Here is an 18,215-nt window from a genome sequence, read left to right as displayed (position 1 = left end):
TAACGTATAAAGCAATATAACTTGTGTTTGCAGACGCTCATTGGAACGTCTTTCGTAATTGGTTAAATGCGACCCTATATATTTAGTGTTTTGCCTCCCACATTTCTTTTGTGAGCCTCATTCGGACAAGCTGTAACCAGAGCTGTTCATGTAAGAGCTTGGATATTGGGTCTGACCAGGAGGAAACAAAATGGCGGAAAAAGAGATGAAACCAGCTGATGACAAGCAGGCAATAAAGACGACTTATGCCTTTGACGACATCATCTGCGCCGTTGGTGAACTGGGGATCTGGCAGAGAGTCATGTTTTTCATGGTGCCGCTGATCGGGGTGATCCACGGCATGAACTCCTTGGCCCAGGTGTTCATGGCCGGGGAGGCCGACCACTGGTGCCGCGTGGCACACTGGGACCAGGCCAACTGCACCGCTACGGGCCTGCCGGACGACTGGGGATGTCTCCTGGAGAAGCGTGACGCGTCGATCCCGTACAATGCCACCAAGAAGGTCTTTGACAGCTGCGAGATGTACAACGTGACCGGTGTGGTATTCACCCCTGGATTGAGGCCGTCCGACTTTGACAATACCAGCAGAGTTAGGTGCAGGGACGCCGATGGTTGGATCTATGACACCCGACAGTACAAGAAAACCATCCGAAATGAGGTGAGATATGTCAGATTTGGTCAAGTATTATCTTGAGTTATGGCTTACTTTTTCTCTTAATTGGTTTACATTTATAGCGTAACTTTGTAACTTCTTGTACTGTGCCTCCTCAAATCATGAAATTGGCCATCACCCCATGAGAAAGTTTTTGTCCCCTGCAGTGTCATAGGAGTGGAGTCCACTTTTTGAAGGACATCGACTTCGACTATTACTCAGAGTTGGACTCGACTCGACTGGTCTCGGCTCCGTGGGTGGACTCGGATGGGCCAATAGACGCAAGGGCACGGCACGAGTCCACCCAAAATGCCTGTTGTGGAACCGTTTTGATGTAACGTGCAATCAAATGCAAACCTAAAAAAATACCATCAAGATGCCTCCAGCCTATGGAGTTCTCTCCTAAAACTTTTATTTTTGCCAGTGATGAGTATTGTTTTCAATAATCTTTATGCTCTATGTGGTTTTTATAATGTTTTCATTCTATGTAAAGCATTTGAAGATTTGTTTGGATAAACCTTATTTGAATACAGATTGTTGTGGCACTATAAACGGTTCGAAACAGCACCAGGGGCTTCTTATTGTCGGCTCCGTCAAAAGAAAAAGAGTTTTTGGAATGAAACGTGTTTCGTGTGAGGAAAATAGCATTTACCGGTTTTGTGTTTTGTCCTGAATTTGCACGCATTGCCAAGTGAATTCTTGCCACACTTCGTATGCCATACACGCGTTTGAAAACCTCAACACTCTTATTTTAACACTCATAAACGCTACGTTAGATTGTGTTAAGTAATTGGACATTGACGTCTGGCAGGTGTACTCTCATGCTTAGCTTCTAAACTGGTGAGGGCAACTTGGCAAGGTTTAGTAAACGCTGTTTAAATTTTATTACAGTTATAAAAACAAATCACAGACTATAAATACTGAGGCTGAACGTTGTTGAAACTCTAAGTAAACATAGTACTAGCTTCGGTATTATCCTCGGAATAACCTTTGATGCCTGGCCCAGCCACTTGACGGATTATCATGGCAATTCAAGATGATATTATCAGACAATGAAGTAGTTTTGTTGTTTGATACTCAATACGGAGCCCCAGACGTGACAACAGAATGTATCAGTTTGAATTACGTGTTTTGGGCCTTACGCAACATACATATATTTATAAACACTGTATACTCGGTGCTTGTCCGAGAGCTTGCAAAAAAGAAGTCAGGCTTACTTGGGTGGGACTCGAACCCACAACCGTCTGCGTACTAGTGCACACGAAAGTATCAGTGTATCAATCCAGAGCACACTCCATTTCAGGGTCACGACGTTTTGCAGGGAAGGTGTCGACATGTAGTGGAGATGGTTTGTCGTAGGATGGCGACCATCCTTAATGTAAGCTGTCGACATCATGAGACAATTTTGTCCCGGTCTTACGAGAAGTTGAAAACATTGTCCCAACTTGTGAAGTGCCACCAATATCTCGTTATATTTTTTTCTGGTTACAGTTTGATCTTGTGTGCGACCAAAGTGATACCGTCAGCTTCCTGCAGTCGATTTACTTTGCTGGGTTTCTGGCCGGCTCGTTAGTCGTTGGCTCGCTGGCAGATTGGTAGGAGTTCACCGTATATAAAAACTTCGCCAACTACACGGTGACGTCAGGGCTGGACTTATATCCATTAGGCACTGTACTCAAAGCCTACAAAATATGGGGGAGGAGGCCTGCGAAAAGTTTGAGAGCCTCCGCAGCTTGGTAACGTTTCAAACTAAAGTTACTATGTAGCTTTAAAATTCATTGTTTTAGTACAGCTGAGCATCAGCGTGAAATGCACGGTTCCAACACTCAGTAGTGCTCTAATATTGGTACAGGTGCCTTCAATGGAGTAGGGCCAGTGAAGCACTGCCAGCTATATTGACTGTTATCATGATGGTGTCATGTTTGTCTTGTTCCTTGTAGACCAGTCGGCGATAGTATTATAACTTCATATACTGATAAAAGGGAACAGGCTTTTGTCTTTCCTTCAATCTTCAGGGTGGTCAAAGGCATATTGCTTTGAATGCTGAAAACGCAAAATAGCTATGCAGCCTTTGGATCCCTTCATCTGGCCCTATTTGGCGTTTCCAAGTTTTCAGGTCCAGGGGGGGAGGTCAAACAGCCTGGAGATTTTTTGATAATCAAAAACATTTCTTGGTTCACCAACGGTGCTAGTGTAATTTTTGAAAGAGTTGATGCCTTCAATGGGAGACTACCGAGACGATTGGGGCGGTTTAAGCCCCATGTGACCAGTCGCATTTTGAGCACGCAATCTGCAGCAGATTGGTCGCGTTGTCACTTTTAACTACAGTCTACTTTTCACTACCAGATTACAATTTATACATCAACGATGAACAGGGGTGCAAGACCAAATAGGCTTAATCGGACCAGGTAATTTTGTCCGCCCCAGCGGGACCAAGAGATGGCGCGATTTTCCTAGCGAAACAGGCTCCCTTTAAATTCGCTGGTTCGCGAATGATTGTGAAATGCAGGCATTGCGGTCGCGTCGCTACCAACAAGATGCCACCAAAACGGCTCCTTTCAAACGATAAGGGGTGATTCTGCTCAAGGTGGATACCTTTAGCTACTTTGAACCGCCTGACACTTTTGGTCACTGGGGACGCCAGACCGCAACGTTGCACCAACTAATGCTTAGAGCACCAACTACTTCTAAGCCACCGCTTCTTTCAAAGCATTAGCTACCCCACTTTGACCGCTTTCGATATAGTTGCATTACTTTCTCAAATAAACTTTCATTTCCTTGTCATTTCTGGCAAATACTGCAGGATTGGCCGCAAGACAGCGATATACATATCATCAACGGTGCTCCTGCTTGCCTGTGTCGGCAACGTCTTCTCACCGAATGCGCTGGTGTACACGATACTGAGGTTCTTCATCGGAGTTGGCGGGATGGGGGCGTTCCTCATCTCATTTGTGCACAGTAAATAGCCGATGCAAATAGCACTAAAAAGTGCAGATTTCATGATGAGAGACTTCGAGACGGTTGGTGGTGACAAGCACGCCGGCCCTTTTTCATCTGAGCATGCGTGCGTTGTTCTGAGCATGCGTGCATAGCCCTGAGCAGTAAGCGCGCACAGTACCTTGAAAAAGGACTGACATGTCTGCTGCCACCATCGTATCAAAGTCTTTCATTGTACCCGACAGCACACGAAATGTTAATACGCAACAGCTGCGGAAGATACGGTGTGCCTGTTGGTTGCTGGGCTGGTACCCGTTCCTACTAGGGACCGGTAGCTAGCTGCGGTTTAATCTGCGCGATCAGCCCTGTCAATTCGGATGCTGAATATTTAAGTTTTTGTTGGACCAATCACGTTGCAGCGAGAAGCGAATATAAGACAAGTACCAATGCTTGGTACACTTCTGCCAATTACAGTAAGGTTATATTTTCCGATGATTTCCAACGATAAATCATTTTACAGCAATTTATTTCAAATCAGTGGTTAATGTGTTGAATTTTAGATGAAAATACACCCTCTTGCGTCATCTTCAGTGCCACAACTATCCAGTTTTTAGAAAATGTTTGTGGGGACGGCCTCGCTTTCAATTCGAGATGGCCGACTCGTGAATGAGGCTAATACTTTCAATGTTTTATCTCAACTCGCAGTCACCGAGTTTGTGGGCCCGAACAGGCGGGTGTTGGTCGGCATTGCCATGCACGGATTCTTCGCCGCTGGTCTCCTCCTCCTCTCGCTGTTTGCTTACCTCATTCGTGACTGGCGTTACCTCCAGCTTGCCATAGGGGCTCCTGCCATCTTGTATTTCCTCCTGTTCTTGTAAGCAGCCGGAGGCTTTGTATTTCGTGCATTTTTTCATGGAAACCGAAACTGTATCGATTCCACTGTAATTTAGTATTCGATTGTTTAGAATTTCAGAAAAATCGATTATTCATGGACCTTAACTTTGTGTGCATTATCAGTCAATCGGGAAGAAAACGAGGCTGCACTTGCATAGACTGTGTAGCGTACAAACTTTGCCAGTGCAGACTCTTTCTCTGAACCAACCTTGCAGAGGGTTACTTAAAAAAAATCCCGACATCTTGTTTCAGTTTCATACCGGAGTCGGCCCGCTGGCAGATGTCCAAAGGGAAGTACAGACAGGCCGAGAAGACGCTACGGAAGATAGCGGCGGCAAACAAGAAGGAATTCCCCGAAGAGATGTTCTCTCCCGAAATCGTCAGCGCAGCCAAGGTACAGTACTTATATCACTGTCAACTTAGCTGCGCAAAAAAGGCTTCAGACGCATAATTGAAGTTAGAGAGGAAGAATTTATTTCATGCTAACACTTAACATAATTATGTGTAGAATGGCATTTGAATTTTTTAGGGACAACGTTCACTTATGTTAAGTGAAACTAGACCCTAAATCTACACAACGTCCCTGATGAACCCTCTTGGCCTATGAACATGTTCTCTCTACGAAATACTAATATTTCAACTCATTATTTAATACAGGAATGTACATTTTCACTCTATCAAGCCCTTAAAATATTCAGCTTTTGTCTGAATCTCGAGGGAAGGAATTTCGATGCTCAATATTTTATCTCCAAGCAAATCGGGCGGTTGGCCTCAGAGCGCCAATCTCATGTGTTTCCCGCGTCAACCACACTCATTAAAAGAGTTCATGTGCTTTACGCCTTGAGGTCTCGATAAACAAAATTGGCCAAAAAGCATGCAATGTTTTCTCAGAAGATGACTATAGTTTATACTGTCTTCCGTTGTGTTCAGAAGCGGGGAACCGGACTACAGTAATGCCAGGGAAGACCCATCTTCTGTTCAAAGCTGACCCTGGAAAGAACGTGCATTTACTCAGTCTAATCAGGGGGCGCTATTGTTACATTGTGGTATCAAATGGGATCAAATGTCCTCTAAGGCGAACATTTGCCATCAAAGTAATCGTTACTTTCAAACAATAATTGATTGCCTTCCTGTATACAGAAGCTTAGAAGGGCCGCAACTGTGCATGTAAGCTCGTTAACAGTGGATCTCGCCGCGGCAATTACTCTTTTTGTTTCCCTTTTATGATTCCGTATTTTTGAAATTTCTTGCGTTGTACTTACTACTTTTTCTCTCTAACTCCCAAGGAAAACAAGGTGGGACAATTGACGTTTGTTGCACTTTTCCGCACTCCCAACATGGCCATCAAAACAGTGAATCTCATCTTCTACTGGTACTTTGTTTAGCTTATCCAAACACATGTCGAATAAGGCTGTACATTGTGTCTCAAAACTATGATGGCCCACGATTGTCCCGGCAAAAGCAAATTTCAGCAAAAGCCACGTTTTGCAACTGCAGGCTTGAAATGAGAAACTGTGACAATTTTGTTCAAACTGTGCCCAGGATTAGTCTTGGCTCGCTTTTTCTCTCTGAATTTTGATCTGAATCCACGCTAGCCTATTCTGTTTCAAGAAACCTGAAGACACAACGCTGTTACGAAGAGCATGTGCTTGGTTGCTGAATGGAGCGTACACTGAAATCTACTGCATGTAGTTTCGCATGGGTGTTGTGACATCGTGTGACACGTGATTGAATTTGGCTTTCCTGCTCGTATGTAGATGGTGTCGTTGTTTGCTTCTGCTTTTGCTGTGGCGCTTTTGCTTTTGCCGTGACAGCTATGGGCCACCGTACAAAACATAATGCGCACCCAAACACTGCTCATTGTAAACTGTTTTCATAGAATACATTAATCAAGGCAGCCGTCTTGTCATAGAAGGACATCTTAACGCACAAAAATCACCCTTAAATTCAAACTACTCACACTGCATTTTGTTCCCAGTCTCCAGTTCAACATCGGTGTCTGCCATTCATTTGAAAAATCTTAGAAGCCTAAAAGGCCAGTTCATACTTTGCGCAAAAATGAACTTGGCAATTTTGTGACCGGCAGGAGTTGAGAGCATTTCTGTGCAACACTTTTGACGTTAACTCCGATTGTAGATTTCCCATTTGCTTGAAATGTGAACCGAGCTTTGTCAGGTAAATGGAAGTTTCTCGTTCTTCATTTTTGGTAACCACAGGTTCGTTGTCAATATGGTGTACTATGGTCTGGGGCTCAGTACGTCTGACCTGGGCGTGGATGACTACGTTGCCGCGGCCATCTCGGGCCTGATAGAGTTCCCTGCCTACGGCTACTGCATCTTCTCGTTGCAGTATCTTGGCCGACGCATGAACTTGAGCAGCAGCATGCTTCTCGGAGGCGTGGCTTGCGTCGTCTCGGCTTTTCTTGGTTCGTTCGAGACACTGCATCCTCGATTTTTTTTTCAGATGGCGTGCTCTCATTTATGTCTGTACACGTTCTCAGGACAGCCACAAGCATGAACGATAAACACTGATTCATTACATTATCCAATCTGAGAACGTGATTTTTCTTCAAAGAAGTGAAATGCGCTTTTTTCTTTTGCCTTCACTAAATTTGAGTCGAACCCCGCCAATCAATTTTGCTTTACTGCATGTAGTGTTTGCTCACCGAAAATAATATTAGATCACGTGGTGCTGCTCGCCCGAAATTTCCACTTTGCGGAATTTTAGGAAGGCGTGGGTAAAATGTTTACAAATTCAACTTTGGTAAACTTACCTCATTGTTTTTATTCTCCTCGCAGAAGAGGGCGTGGCACGGACCGCTGTCGCCATGGTTGGCAAGTTTGGTATCACCGCTGCTTTTGCCATCATTTACCAAGTGTCCCTAGAACTCTTTCCTACGCCTGTCAGGTGACTAATATTTAAACACTTGAACCCTAGGCAGTACCCCTGGGGTTGACCCAGGATTTTTAGAAGGTGGGTGCGATTTTCTTGTCCTGTTTTTCTCTTGTCCCTTTAAAACTATGTTCTGTCATATTCACAGTTATCATAAATTTGAGGATGTAACTGGTGCGGTAGCATTTACTCCAATTTATTGTTTTTTGCGGGGTCTGTTGGGCGGGCTTGATGTTTTCCTATCTGTTTGTTGTTGGCTTGGTAACATTCATCACAGACAGCAGTGATTTCTATGAGGTATTGAGGACAAATGTCCTAAATTTCTGACCTAGGGATGGACCACGTCTTCACGTCCCTCCTAAGCCCCTCCTGGACCCCCCTCCCCAATTTATGGATTCTCAATGGCCAAAAAGAAATGGGATATCCCAGTCTAGAATTTCAGTGTTAGTGCCATGCCAAAGATCGGAAAAAGTGTGAGGAAGGCCCGACGAGGGGCACGGTGGTGCCTTGGCATTCCGTACTTTGCCATGAGTAAAAGCGTCAATTTCAAAGCGCTGAAACCTCCCATCTCGTGTTGACACTGAGTTCCACTTTGAGCTTTGTACTGGCTGATTTGTGGCCTTTCTGGCATTCGAAAATCAAAGAGAGGAATCGCGCTTTGATACTTTCTCGGGCCCTAAAATGTTCGTAGGCCCACAATTTTCTTCACCATTGGCACTCTGCCTATTGGTGCTATTGGATAACCTGACTTTGTTCTCTGCTTGTTTTTTTTCGCAGGAGCGCCGGTATGGGAGTGTGTTCCATGTCCTCCCGTATCTCCGGCATCATCGCCCCGTTCGTGGTGCAGCTGCGCTCGGTCTGGGACCAGTTTCCATTTGTGTTGTTTGGCGCCTTGTCGATCACAGCCGGCCTGTTGTCTTTGCTGCTCCCGGAGACAACCAATAAGAAGCTCCCAGAGACTATGGAAGAAGGGGAGGCCTTCGGAAAGTAGGTTTCAGCGTCAACACTCAAAGCAACAGATTATCGTAATAAAAGAACAAAAAGTGAATAATCAATTAAGTTCATGAATATTTCTCAAAGTGATTTATCATGAAATGATAAACCGAAACCAAATGCACAAACGATACTTGTTCAATCTTCTCAAGTTACTTGAAATGTTATCCATTGTAGACGTGATGCTATGTTGGTAGGTCTTCTGAGAGGATTTCCTTTTGTTAGGAAACGAGGCTGGGTTGTGGGTGGCACAATGTGTCCCCACAATGTACGTTTGAACACGTGAATTACCACACAGTAACAGAACAAGTCAGTGTGCACAGTTGGCATAGTGACGACCATTTCTTTAAAAAGTCTCGATTTTGCCTGATACCCATAGTGCATTTCACGCACAAGATACTGTGGCAAATCGGCCTGAGGTCGACAAATAGTTGGCGCTGAAAATCGCTCAATGCTATAACTGAGATAATTTTTCCTCGAACTCGTTTCCCAGTCAAGAGCAAGTATGAATACTCATGATAAAGTATCATTCTGGCGAATAATCAACTTCAGTTTGGGCTAGACTACTTACAATCGTTCTCGTAAAAAGTATCATATTACAGTTCTAGACGCGCACGACTCAAATTTCGTCAGAATGTGCACAAGTTTATTGCCTGTCCTATATTTTGTCCCAGCGCTGGTCTAGGTCGGTGGTGTGTAATGTGCAATTCTTTATACCACGAAGAAGGAGGTCACTAAACGGAATGGGTGAACTAACTGCTGTTTGATATTGACTTTTGTCTTTCAAGGCCGAAGTGTTTGGGAGGCGGCGATCAGAGCGCTGATGTTCTCAAAGTCGACGATGGTATGGTGGAGTTGGACTTGAAGCAAGGGTTCGACAACACGTCATTCGAGGACAAAGGGTGCCAGACGCACGAGTTCCATTAAGTAGGTGCTACGAAATCAGTCTGGCGCTTTTCAAACCGTTTGGAAATTTCCCCAGAGGGAAAGACAAACAAGAACATCTCGATCCCAAGGTGTCAAGCAGTTCTCCGTTTCTACAAAGCTGCCCTCCCAGCCTGGTTTTAAGTCATTATTTTGGAATTCTTGCACGTCGTAAATAGGTGCAGAAGCCTGGTACCTAAACGAATTATGTTTATTTTAGAAATGCACAGATACAGAAGGGGGCTTTCGGGGATCGACCCACCCCATGGGGAGGGTCAATTAAGATGACCAATTGTCTGGAAGTAGGCTTACAGTCTCTTTAAAGAAAACTGTTGTCCTAGCTTGGGTCATCATTTGTCAGAGGGTAGAATTTATTGAATCATCATTTGAACTCTAGACATGTGTTGATACTTCTTTCGTCGTAGACCATTTCATCAAACGTATATCAAAAATAATTAAGAATCTTAAATCAGGCAAGCATTTCATTTTGGAAACATGGTGTGATAGCGTTCCTTACCATAAAGATATATAATTCTTATACGTCGTTAAAACAATGTGAAAGATGATCACAATTTTTTGCAGTGTCTGGCAAAAGCAAAGTAAGGCGTGACTGTATTCCTGAAAAGGTGTTGTATATAGTTGGTAATCGTAAATCAAAGAAAACTCGTAATCAGTTGTGCTTTCCTTGATTAATACATATAGTTTTAATCTCTCTCAAATTGATACCGGTTGTTTTGTATACTGGAAAAACAATTTTTTTCTATGTTACTTCCTTCAAAGTAAAAAAAAAAATCATATATTGAAAATTGGAATCGCCCAGTTCTTTCAACTTAATGTTAATAGGTGATTTGTTGGTTTGGGTTTTTATTTGATAAGATTTTTCTCTTCCTTCTGTAATACCCGTTCTTGCATTTTTTATGTCCTTGCATCTTTTTGGTAGTACATATTGAGATTATGGACGTGCTCGCACATTCTTGACGTAGGTCCATGCATGCACATGCACGTAGTTGACCTGATCTTTAATTTTGCGAACGTAGCCTGCCTTTTTAATTGAGAATTGAACTTTTCCTCCTTGTGCCATGCATGCTTTTCAATAATGTCATGGTTCCTTGTGTCTGTTTGATAATACCCGCGATTCACCATGCTACTGTTCCTCATTTTATTTACACATCCCCACAGACGTTAACTTAGCAGTCTCAGGACTGGTCAGGAACTTTTCAGTAATAAATGTTACTCAATGATCTCCTTACTTCCATTCAGCTTACTACTATTATGATATTGACGTCTCAAACTCATAACTCCACCCGCTAATTTGAATAACACAGGTTAACCCGTACCCTCCCAGGTGTGTGCATGACACGTGTGCACTGAAAGAAACACAGCGTAGATTTTGGCAGCGAGTAACCGACAATGCGCGCCCGTGACACATCTCCTTCGCAAAACTCTGTGTAGTGCATTATTTTGCCCTTCCCAGCCCCCAGTGGGGCGGTGGGTGACGAGCGAAACTAACTAGGGCTCGAAAGCTCTATGCCGGAGTGCGCCACTATTGGCTCTCACCACGAGGGGGCAGTGTTGTTCTGTGACAAACAGCTCTGACAACTCTGTGACAGGACAGGCCATCAAATGTGACTTCATGCTGTGGTGGTAGTGTACGTGAGCTGGTGGCTCCACTTTATTGCACACAATACTTTCTTGATTTGCGGACTTGAAAACCATTTTCCAAAACCGACCGCCATGCTTTGTCACCGTCAACTGGTCCTATTGTTGGCGTGCTGGTGTTTTCAAGGACTGCTTGGTGATGTGCAACTAGGCAATTGTCCGTGCAAGGACCCATCACTCTGTCAACCCGTTCAAGCACCACCTAGAAAGGAGGTAAGGCCGAATCAAGAAAATACAGCACCCTACATGAAGTTTGTCAGTCCCAGCAATAGTACGAGTGAGTATAGCATTGAATGAGTGAAGTGAGTACCATTGAATGAGTGACAAGTCAAGGCCTAATTGATCCCATTTCATTAATTAATCGAGATTTCTCTGTCAGCTTCTGTGTTAGAACAAACTTACTGCGTTTGCATGACTGGCTGTTCTGTTTTTACCTTGTTTAGGGATGATAACAATTACCATAAGTCCGTACATGAAATCAAATGTGTTCAATAAGATACGCCAACTCCAGCAAATATCTATGCAGCATGCACTGAGCCGTAAGCTGATGTGCTGTTGCTGTATCTCGACATGAAACGACGGGAAACTTCATGGATTTTATTGCTCTCGGAACAATGCGGGTCGCCGACCTCGCGGGGCGTTACAGTCGATCTCCCTGCACGTGATTGTTGCAAAAGATTACGGGTACAAAGGGAACGTTTTTTAATACATTGGATGACATGCAGCTGGCGTCACGGTTGAGGGCGCACTCGTGATCGGCAAGCACGAAACGCATTCGGTGGTTACTTGAATTTATTCCTGATCTTGTGCAACCGAGCAACGCGTGGATGGATCAATAACATGTAAGGGACATTTACGAATTATGCATAGTAGTATCCGGCGGAACTTGTGTCTACCAGGCTTCTTTCTCTTTTCGGGGACTTCAAATCACCAGAAGTTTAGAAACAGGGCCGTGCTATCACCTATTTCGGGTATGATGAGGATTCGTTTAAGACTGAAAAATTGGAACAGGCAATTTTTATATAAAAAAGTCACTGTCTCCTCCAGACCCAAGACCTGGCCGTGGATACACCCCTGAAATTATGAGACTGGGTTTCCTTGAAACCAAGCTAAACCAACTAGTACTTTAGTAAGTTTTCAGGCAATGAAAAAGAATTTTGATGGTAGATATTCGTAGGGTAAACAGAATGCTGCGTTTCACGTTGATGCGCAAAGGAATGAAGGTGTGTGTGAGACTGATTTGTCTGTATTTTTCACTTATTTGGTTGACTGGGTTGAATTCTCTCATTGGTTCGGTATAAGGCACCTGCACTGATAAAGCTTTGGTACCAAATTTAACACAGTCCCTCTCCAGTCATATGGTCACCATAATGACGTTAATTTAAGACCAATTTAACAAAAGTATAATGTAGTACAGGTGCCTTGGCAGAAAATCAAGGTATAAGTCATATTCAAATTGAACGCTGAAACAGTCTAAATTGGCTTCCTTAAGGAAATAGAACCAAAAAGCTAGGAAACATAGTGTGTGTCGAGATGACATGAAATTTAGACCGCCCTTTGGACGCAGATAAAAGTAATTCAATTTACAATAGTGAAAGTGTTTTGAATTAGCAGTAAACAAGACTGTATGAGATGATAAACAGGAATCGTGTTTGCACGCAGCCGAGACGAATGCACAAAGGCTTACCAAAAACGAAAGCCTTGTTTTATGCAGTGAGAACAAACTGCACGGATCATCTAAGATGAACTAAACTGTTTAAAAACCCAAGCTTGGTTCTGTGTGTGTATTCAGCATCAACCGTCTCGTTTTAACCACAGTTTCTGTCCCTTTCTTTAGTTGTTTGTCTTTCGGACGGGGGACAAAGACGATTGGAAGCTGTATGATTGGACTTACATCACTACCGTGGCCGTGTTTGGCCCTTACGTCCCAGAGCTGATGTGCTTTGCACACTCCAAGGGTGTGAGATATGTTATGACGGGTCAGTGAAAAAATAAATATTCTGTTTCTACCTGGAGACAAATATGCTGTGCTGCCACATTACTCCAGAGTTTGGAATTTATTGGAATATATAACTTCAAGTAATTTCACCAAAGAAAGAGACGGTTTTATGGTGAATTAAAACTGACACGAGCCAAAGGCTAATAGTGAACGCACAGAGATATCATGAACAGACTGTAGAAACATGTAATTACATTTTTAGTGCTATACAGGTACCCGGCCCCATGTTGAATCTCAAAATCTTGGAAATGCCTTTTTAGATCAGGGTCAGATGAAACCGCTGAAGGCATGCACCAACGTTTAGCATTAATGTCTGAAGGTGAATGCAGCTCTTTTTTCTAATATAATGCAATCCAAAATTGGCGTTTCACAAAAGCTCGCCTCCAAGAGTTTGCATCGCGTTGACCAATGCGCGAAATCTGTCGAACCAACGCGCGTTTGGAAAGGATCGAGAGATTTCGCGCATTGTGATTGGCCAACGCGTTGCAAACTCTTGGAGGCGAGCTTTTGTGAATCGCCCGTATTTAGAGGGAGTGGATTTAGAGTATATAGGTCTACATGGCCGTTGTGAATTGTAATAAGCCGTGTCCGAATTAATTGCCTAAGGCTGTAATTAAGCGTTTATTGGTGCAGTTACCCTGCGTCTGTAGCCACTTCCCGTCGTGTCTGTGTTATCGCCGACATTTACAGCAGATATAATTATCCATGTATTTTGTCAGGCGATTATCCAGCAAACAAACTGTCCAACGCCACCGCTCGGTCAGCCTGGGTCAAGCAGCAGGCGGACACCGCCCTCTCGCAGCACCTGGACGGCATTAACATTGACTTTGAGGCTACGCTGAGCGAGAGCGATGCTCCCAACCTTGTGGCATTGGTCAATGAGACGGCTAAGGCTTTCCGACAGGCAAATCCGTACGCTCAGGTGTGTTTGGGGAAAATTGCATGCAATACGTAAGATGGCACGCTATTCCCAAGTCATCCATTTTGAATCGAAAGCGAGGAAAACCCTTTCAACATTAATTTTCGAAGAAAAGAAATTAATTTGTACGACAACGAAATGATGCAGTGAATAACCAAGAATTCCGTGTTATTGCTCCTATAAGTAGTTAAATATTATGGGTAAATCTCGTGTCACATTAATTGTCCAAAAATACTTTTTAAAATAAAGTCACATTTGTAAAATATAGCAAAATAGGAAGGCATGGTTACATAACTCGCAACCAGAGAAGGAGACAGGGCTGTGAAAACCTTTGATTCGGTTCTACAGTCCGCAAGCATTTTGGGCAAAAAAAACAATGAACTCTCCACTTCTAATCAGTCCTTCGGTGTGACTTCTCGAGGCACCGTAACAGCCATTTTCCAATCGACTCAACTCTACACAGAACAGCCCCCAAATGTGATATAAGGTGGCCGTGTTCACTGCTTCATTGAGAGCCTCCTGTCGCATGTCTGTCCTTATCCAGCTCTTCGACACACTAAGATGCATTCATCGATGAAACCCGTATCGCAGGCCCATAGCAATAATAGCACCGATTTAGTTCATGTGTACATGTATATCTTTTTTGTGACCTATACAGATATCGTTCGACACCCCGTTTGCAGCCGGGTGTACTTGGGGACGTTGCTATGACTACAAAAACTTATCAGAATCCTGTGATTTTTTCGTTATTATGGATTACGACATGTCGGACCCGTACATGGCTATATCGAACGATCCAATCCAACGCATCAAAATTGGTAAACAGTTTTCTTTTACATATCGATGTAGTCTTTGGAACATAGAGGGGATTCTGATTGGAGGAAAGAGTAGATGTAAAAAGGGGGCATATTAACATATCAAAGGTATACATGAAAGTCTTTATTGAAGACGTCTTAATTTATATTGACATTTTCCGAACACAAAGCCAGATTAATTTGATTGACTGCTTGCGTTTCTGAATCCTGCACTGGATTTGAGCCATTCACCCGATCACACCAAACTCTGTAGTCGGTTGGTTGACCGTTAGCTGATTTCAGCTCAACTTTGCAGGTTCCCCATGCAAGTTTATTTAAGATGTATGATTCTTCATTGGTGATCTGTGAACGCTAATTTCCTCCAGTCAAGTTTGCATGCAAGTTGCCTTAATATGTTGTTCATTGCTATCCCCAAACAAGACATTTTTAGAATACTGAGAAATTCTGAGAGATGTCTTGGTTTTTCAGGCGTGGAATCTTTTCAAGCTGACGGCATACCAGCAAGTAAGCTAATAACCGCCTTCCCTTGGTACGGCTATGACTATGAATGCACGCATGTCTATAAGGTAAGGGAACCATTTTGGTAGCATTCAAAAGCATAACATTGAAATGTGATTGTGGTAAAATGCATCTGTTGTACTTGAGGGTACATAATGACACTTTGTTCTCTGCTTGTATTCAGGACAGCATTTGCTCCAGAGTCGGTCAACAATACAATGCACAGTCTTCTAAGCAACTCTGCTACAACATCATCACTCAGATGCTCAAGAATCTCTCCATCGTTGGAACTTTGAACTCTACATTCGTCTCAAAGTTCTTTGATTACACGGTAACTATAAGGAGTATTGAAAAAAAGTATTATAACTTATTAAGCGATTTGTTTTTCAAATGGCTGGCTTCCATCCAGTGTGGGGCATTCTAGCTTGAGCATGGAGACGGAGTATGCTAGATGCCACATGATTTGATTTTCATTATTTCTAATGCAACATTGTTCGAGGAAATCATGTTACGTCCAGGTTTCTGGACTTCAGTTTTGGATAATTTGTCTTCACTTTACATGACCTGAGTTGCATCATGTCACTGTATGTCAAATTTGCAGTTTCCCATAGTGGTGTCAGAAATTTCTACAATGAGTCAAACAAGAGGCATGGTATTTCGATGTGTCGACCAGCGTGCTGTGACCAAAATCGGATGAAAGTCTGAATTTAAGAGGATTATTATTGCCAGGATACCATTCAGTGGCGAAGCTGGCCCCGGGGATTTTACTGGGGAGGGCACCAGCATCTTATGGGGATGGGGGCACCAGCTTCCAGTGGTGTTTTTTTTTGGGGGGGGCAAGCTTTTGTTAGCCTTGTTCAATATCCATTCATCCGTTTTTTTAGTGGGGGGGGGCACCTGGGGGCACTGGGAATGCGGGGACGTACCCCCAGGCCTCCCCCCGGCAACGCCCCTGATACCGTTCTCTTGGAACAGCATGGATGAGTTTCTTTTAGATTACGTAATTCCACGCGGTAAACCTGCAGATGTCTCCCAATTTTCACCCTCAGCTTCACATTTGCCTTACATGTAGGTCCACACTTTGATAAAGTTGTTTTTGAGGGGCACAACTTTGCGATGTCTCCTTGTGTTAACTTTGATAAGGGATGGGGCTTGATTTAAGGGCTTTTTACATGCTTTTGGAAGCAAGAGAAGTGTGATAGTCTCCGAATTCACCTCATCTGAAAAAAACACAACTTTTCGGGGGAGGGCGCTGGCCCCCGTTGTCCAGAATCCGCCATGGAGTTTTCAACAAACTATCTCGTTTTTAAGGGCGTTCGCCGACTCTTTCTCTAAAACACAGGATAAGGGCACAGGCAAGCCCCACCAGGTGTGGTACGATGACCCGGAGACGCTGGTGGTGCGGTACCTGTACGCCAAGAACGCCGATCTCCGCGGTGTGTCCATGTGGCAAGCCGAGTGCCTGGACTACGGCCCTGACCCGGAAACGAAGAGACTCACCAAGGCAATGTGGGATGCTATTGACAAATTCATGCAACCCCGATATGATAAAAAAGAAACTTAAAAAGGTCAGTCAGAAGTTGATTAACCTGATTTGTTTCAGAAAGTCGTAAGGCCGCAAAAAATTAGTTTTGAAATATACTTTTTGCATCAACACTGAGCATTTGCAATCCTAAATCCAGTAACAATGCATAATTGAATTTTGAAAAATTCTACGCACTGTACCGTGCATGATGCAATCTGCAATTCTCGATTAATATAATTCGGCCATAGATTAATGTCTTTGATTGAGTCAGGAAATATATCACTATAACTATGCTTTACATGTCAATTAAGAAAATGCAAGGAATGAATTGTATAATGGCATTGTAACAGATTTTGACTTAGCTTTCCGTGAGATTCCAGGTTACCGGATTGAAATACAGGCACTGACAATTTTATGATTAGGGCAACTTACAAATGGTTGTGTGGCTCTCACCCGACCGGCCGAAAAATTAAAAAATGTCCATCCCCCCTCCACCTTTCGAAATGCCAATTATTCTGTGTTTTATGTCAAAGTGTTGATTTTACTGTATACGTTGAAAGCCTCGCGTGGTTGTCGAGACCAGGGGCATCGTACGCCGACTAAACGTACATTGTATACACAGACACTTCACAATACATAAACCAAGGAGCACCTGCACATGATTAGATTCTCCATTGGCAGTTTTAAGCAACTGACACAAAGACGCCTTTTGTTAACTGATTCTGCTTTCAGTCATGTGATCCACGACTTAAATATTCGTTAGAAAGGGTCACCAACAATGATTTAGAAGCAGTGGGGTCACAAAAACCCTTTGTTAAAGACAGAATTTTACACTCATGGAAAGCGTAGTTTAGATTATTTCAAAAGCCAGGGGGCACTTTTCTTCTTAGCCCAGAGGGCGCTGTTCATTTAAAATTTGGGCGTGACCAGGGGTTTGTGAACATACTTGTGCACGTACACCTATAGGCATGCTGACAGCCTGACTCCCTTGTTTCCTTAGCACAAATCGAAGCTCGGCAAATGTAAGTTGATTCATCTATACCCATCTTGTGATTATATTAAAGATTACATAGTGTAACATGTACGTGTGGCAATTAATTTGGTCAAATTTTCTGTACAATTTTGGATCATTATGGACAGATGCACACCTATTCCAAACCACTGTGACCATGTGGGTCACATGATTCCTTATTCGTGAATAGTGTGTAAGATTAGGAGATTGTCAGGCGACATTTAGAGTTTATTAGATTCACTATTGGTGTATTTTTAATTGAAATGTTTGTAACTCAACACTCAAACTCAGTATTTTTGTTTTCGTTATTCATAATGGAACCATGATAAATGCTATCATTGTGAGAGTGTCACACGTATTGAGACACACGTATATAATGTTCATAATAATGCTGAATAAAAAGTAAAGCCACACAAAGCCATTTTAGGCAACTATACTTGTAACAGTTGGAGGGTACAAGCCTTTCAATGTGAAAGGAATTTCATCCTGCGCAATC

The 18,215-nt window shown here is 43.2% G+C and overlaps 2 protein-coding genes across 3 annotated transcripts; both read left to right on the top strand.

Moving 5' to 3' along the window:
* The first annotated feature begins 38 nt into the window (after nt 1-38).
* On the top strand, nt 39-10,541 carry LOC110990270 (organic cation transporter protein-like). 2 transcript variants are annotated; one of them, XM_022255164.2, is made up of 10 exons: nt 39-658; nt 2,144-2,247; nt 3,456-3,610; nt 4,295-4,463; nt 4,736-4,877; nt 5,770-5,855; nt 6,700-6,908; nt 7,282-7,390; nt 8,153-8,362; nt 9,157-10,541. In XM_022255164.2, exons 1-10 carry the CDS (start codon nt 191-193, stop codon nt 9,293-9,295), a joined length of 1,791 nt encoding a protein of 596 aa, XP_022110856.2. In that variant the 5' UTR covers nt 39-190; the 3' UTR covers nt 9,296-10,541. The 2 variants fall into 2 exon arrangements, 1 of the variants encoding a protein (XP_022110856.2); XR_015427819.1 differs by lacking the exon at nt 9,157-10,541 and having other exon boundaries at nt 7,282-7,456; nt 8,153-8,288.
* A 243-nt stretch (nt 10,542-10,784) lies between these two features.
* LOC110990278 (di-N-acetylchitobiase-like) lies at nt 10,785-18,136 on the top strand. The gene is made up of 7 exons (XM_022255174.2): nt 10,785-11,164; nt 12,789-12,930; nt 13,670-13,872; nt 14,528-14,687; nt 15,153-15,250; nt 15,367-15,513; nt 16,525-18,136. The coding sequence occupies exons 1-7, from the start codon at nt 11,027-11,029 to the stop codon at nt 16,744-16,746; spliced, it is 1,110 nt and encodes a 369-aa protein (XP_022110866.2). The 5' UTR covers nt 10,785-11,026; the 3' UTR covers nt 16,747-18,136.
* Nucleotides 18,137-18,215: the final 79 nt, after the last annotated feature.

This window comes from Acanthaster planci, linkage group LG15 (genome assembly GCF_054643075.1).
Source record: "Acanthaster planci isolate LZ-2023a linkage group LG15, COTS_SCS, whole genome shotgun sequence".
Classification (NCBI taxonomy): Eukaryota; Metazoa; Echinodermata; class Asteroidea; order Valvatida; family Acanthasteridae; genus Acanthaster; species Acanthaster planci.
This window is presented reverse-complemented; position numbering and strand designations above follow the sequence as displayed.

Coding starts and splice junctions, on each gene's coding strand:
- LOC110990270 (XM_022255164.2), top strand. CDS start 191: ATGGCGGAAAAAGAGATGAAACCAGCTGATGACAAGCAGGCAATAAAG. Junction 3,611..4,294: donor CCTCATCTCATTTGTGCACA/GTAAATAGCCGA, acceptor CTCAACTCGCAG/TCACCGAGTTTGTGGGCCCG. Junction 8,363..9,156: donor GAAGGGGAGGCCTTCGGAAA/GTAGGTTTCAGC, acceptor TTGTCTTTCAAG/GCCGAAGTGTTTGGGAGGCG.
- LOC110990278 (XM_022255174.2), top strand. CDS start 11,027: ATGCTTTGTCACCGTCAACTGGTCCTATTGTTGGCGTGCTGGTGTTTT. Junction 12,931..13,669: donor TGTGAGATATGTTATGACGG/GTCAGTGAAAAA, acceptor GTATTTTGTCAG/GCGATTATCCAGCAAACAAA. Junction 14,688..15,152: donor AATCCAACGCATCAAAATTG/GTAAACAGTTTT, acceptor TTGGTTTTTCAG/GCGTGGAATCTTTTCAAGCT.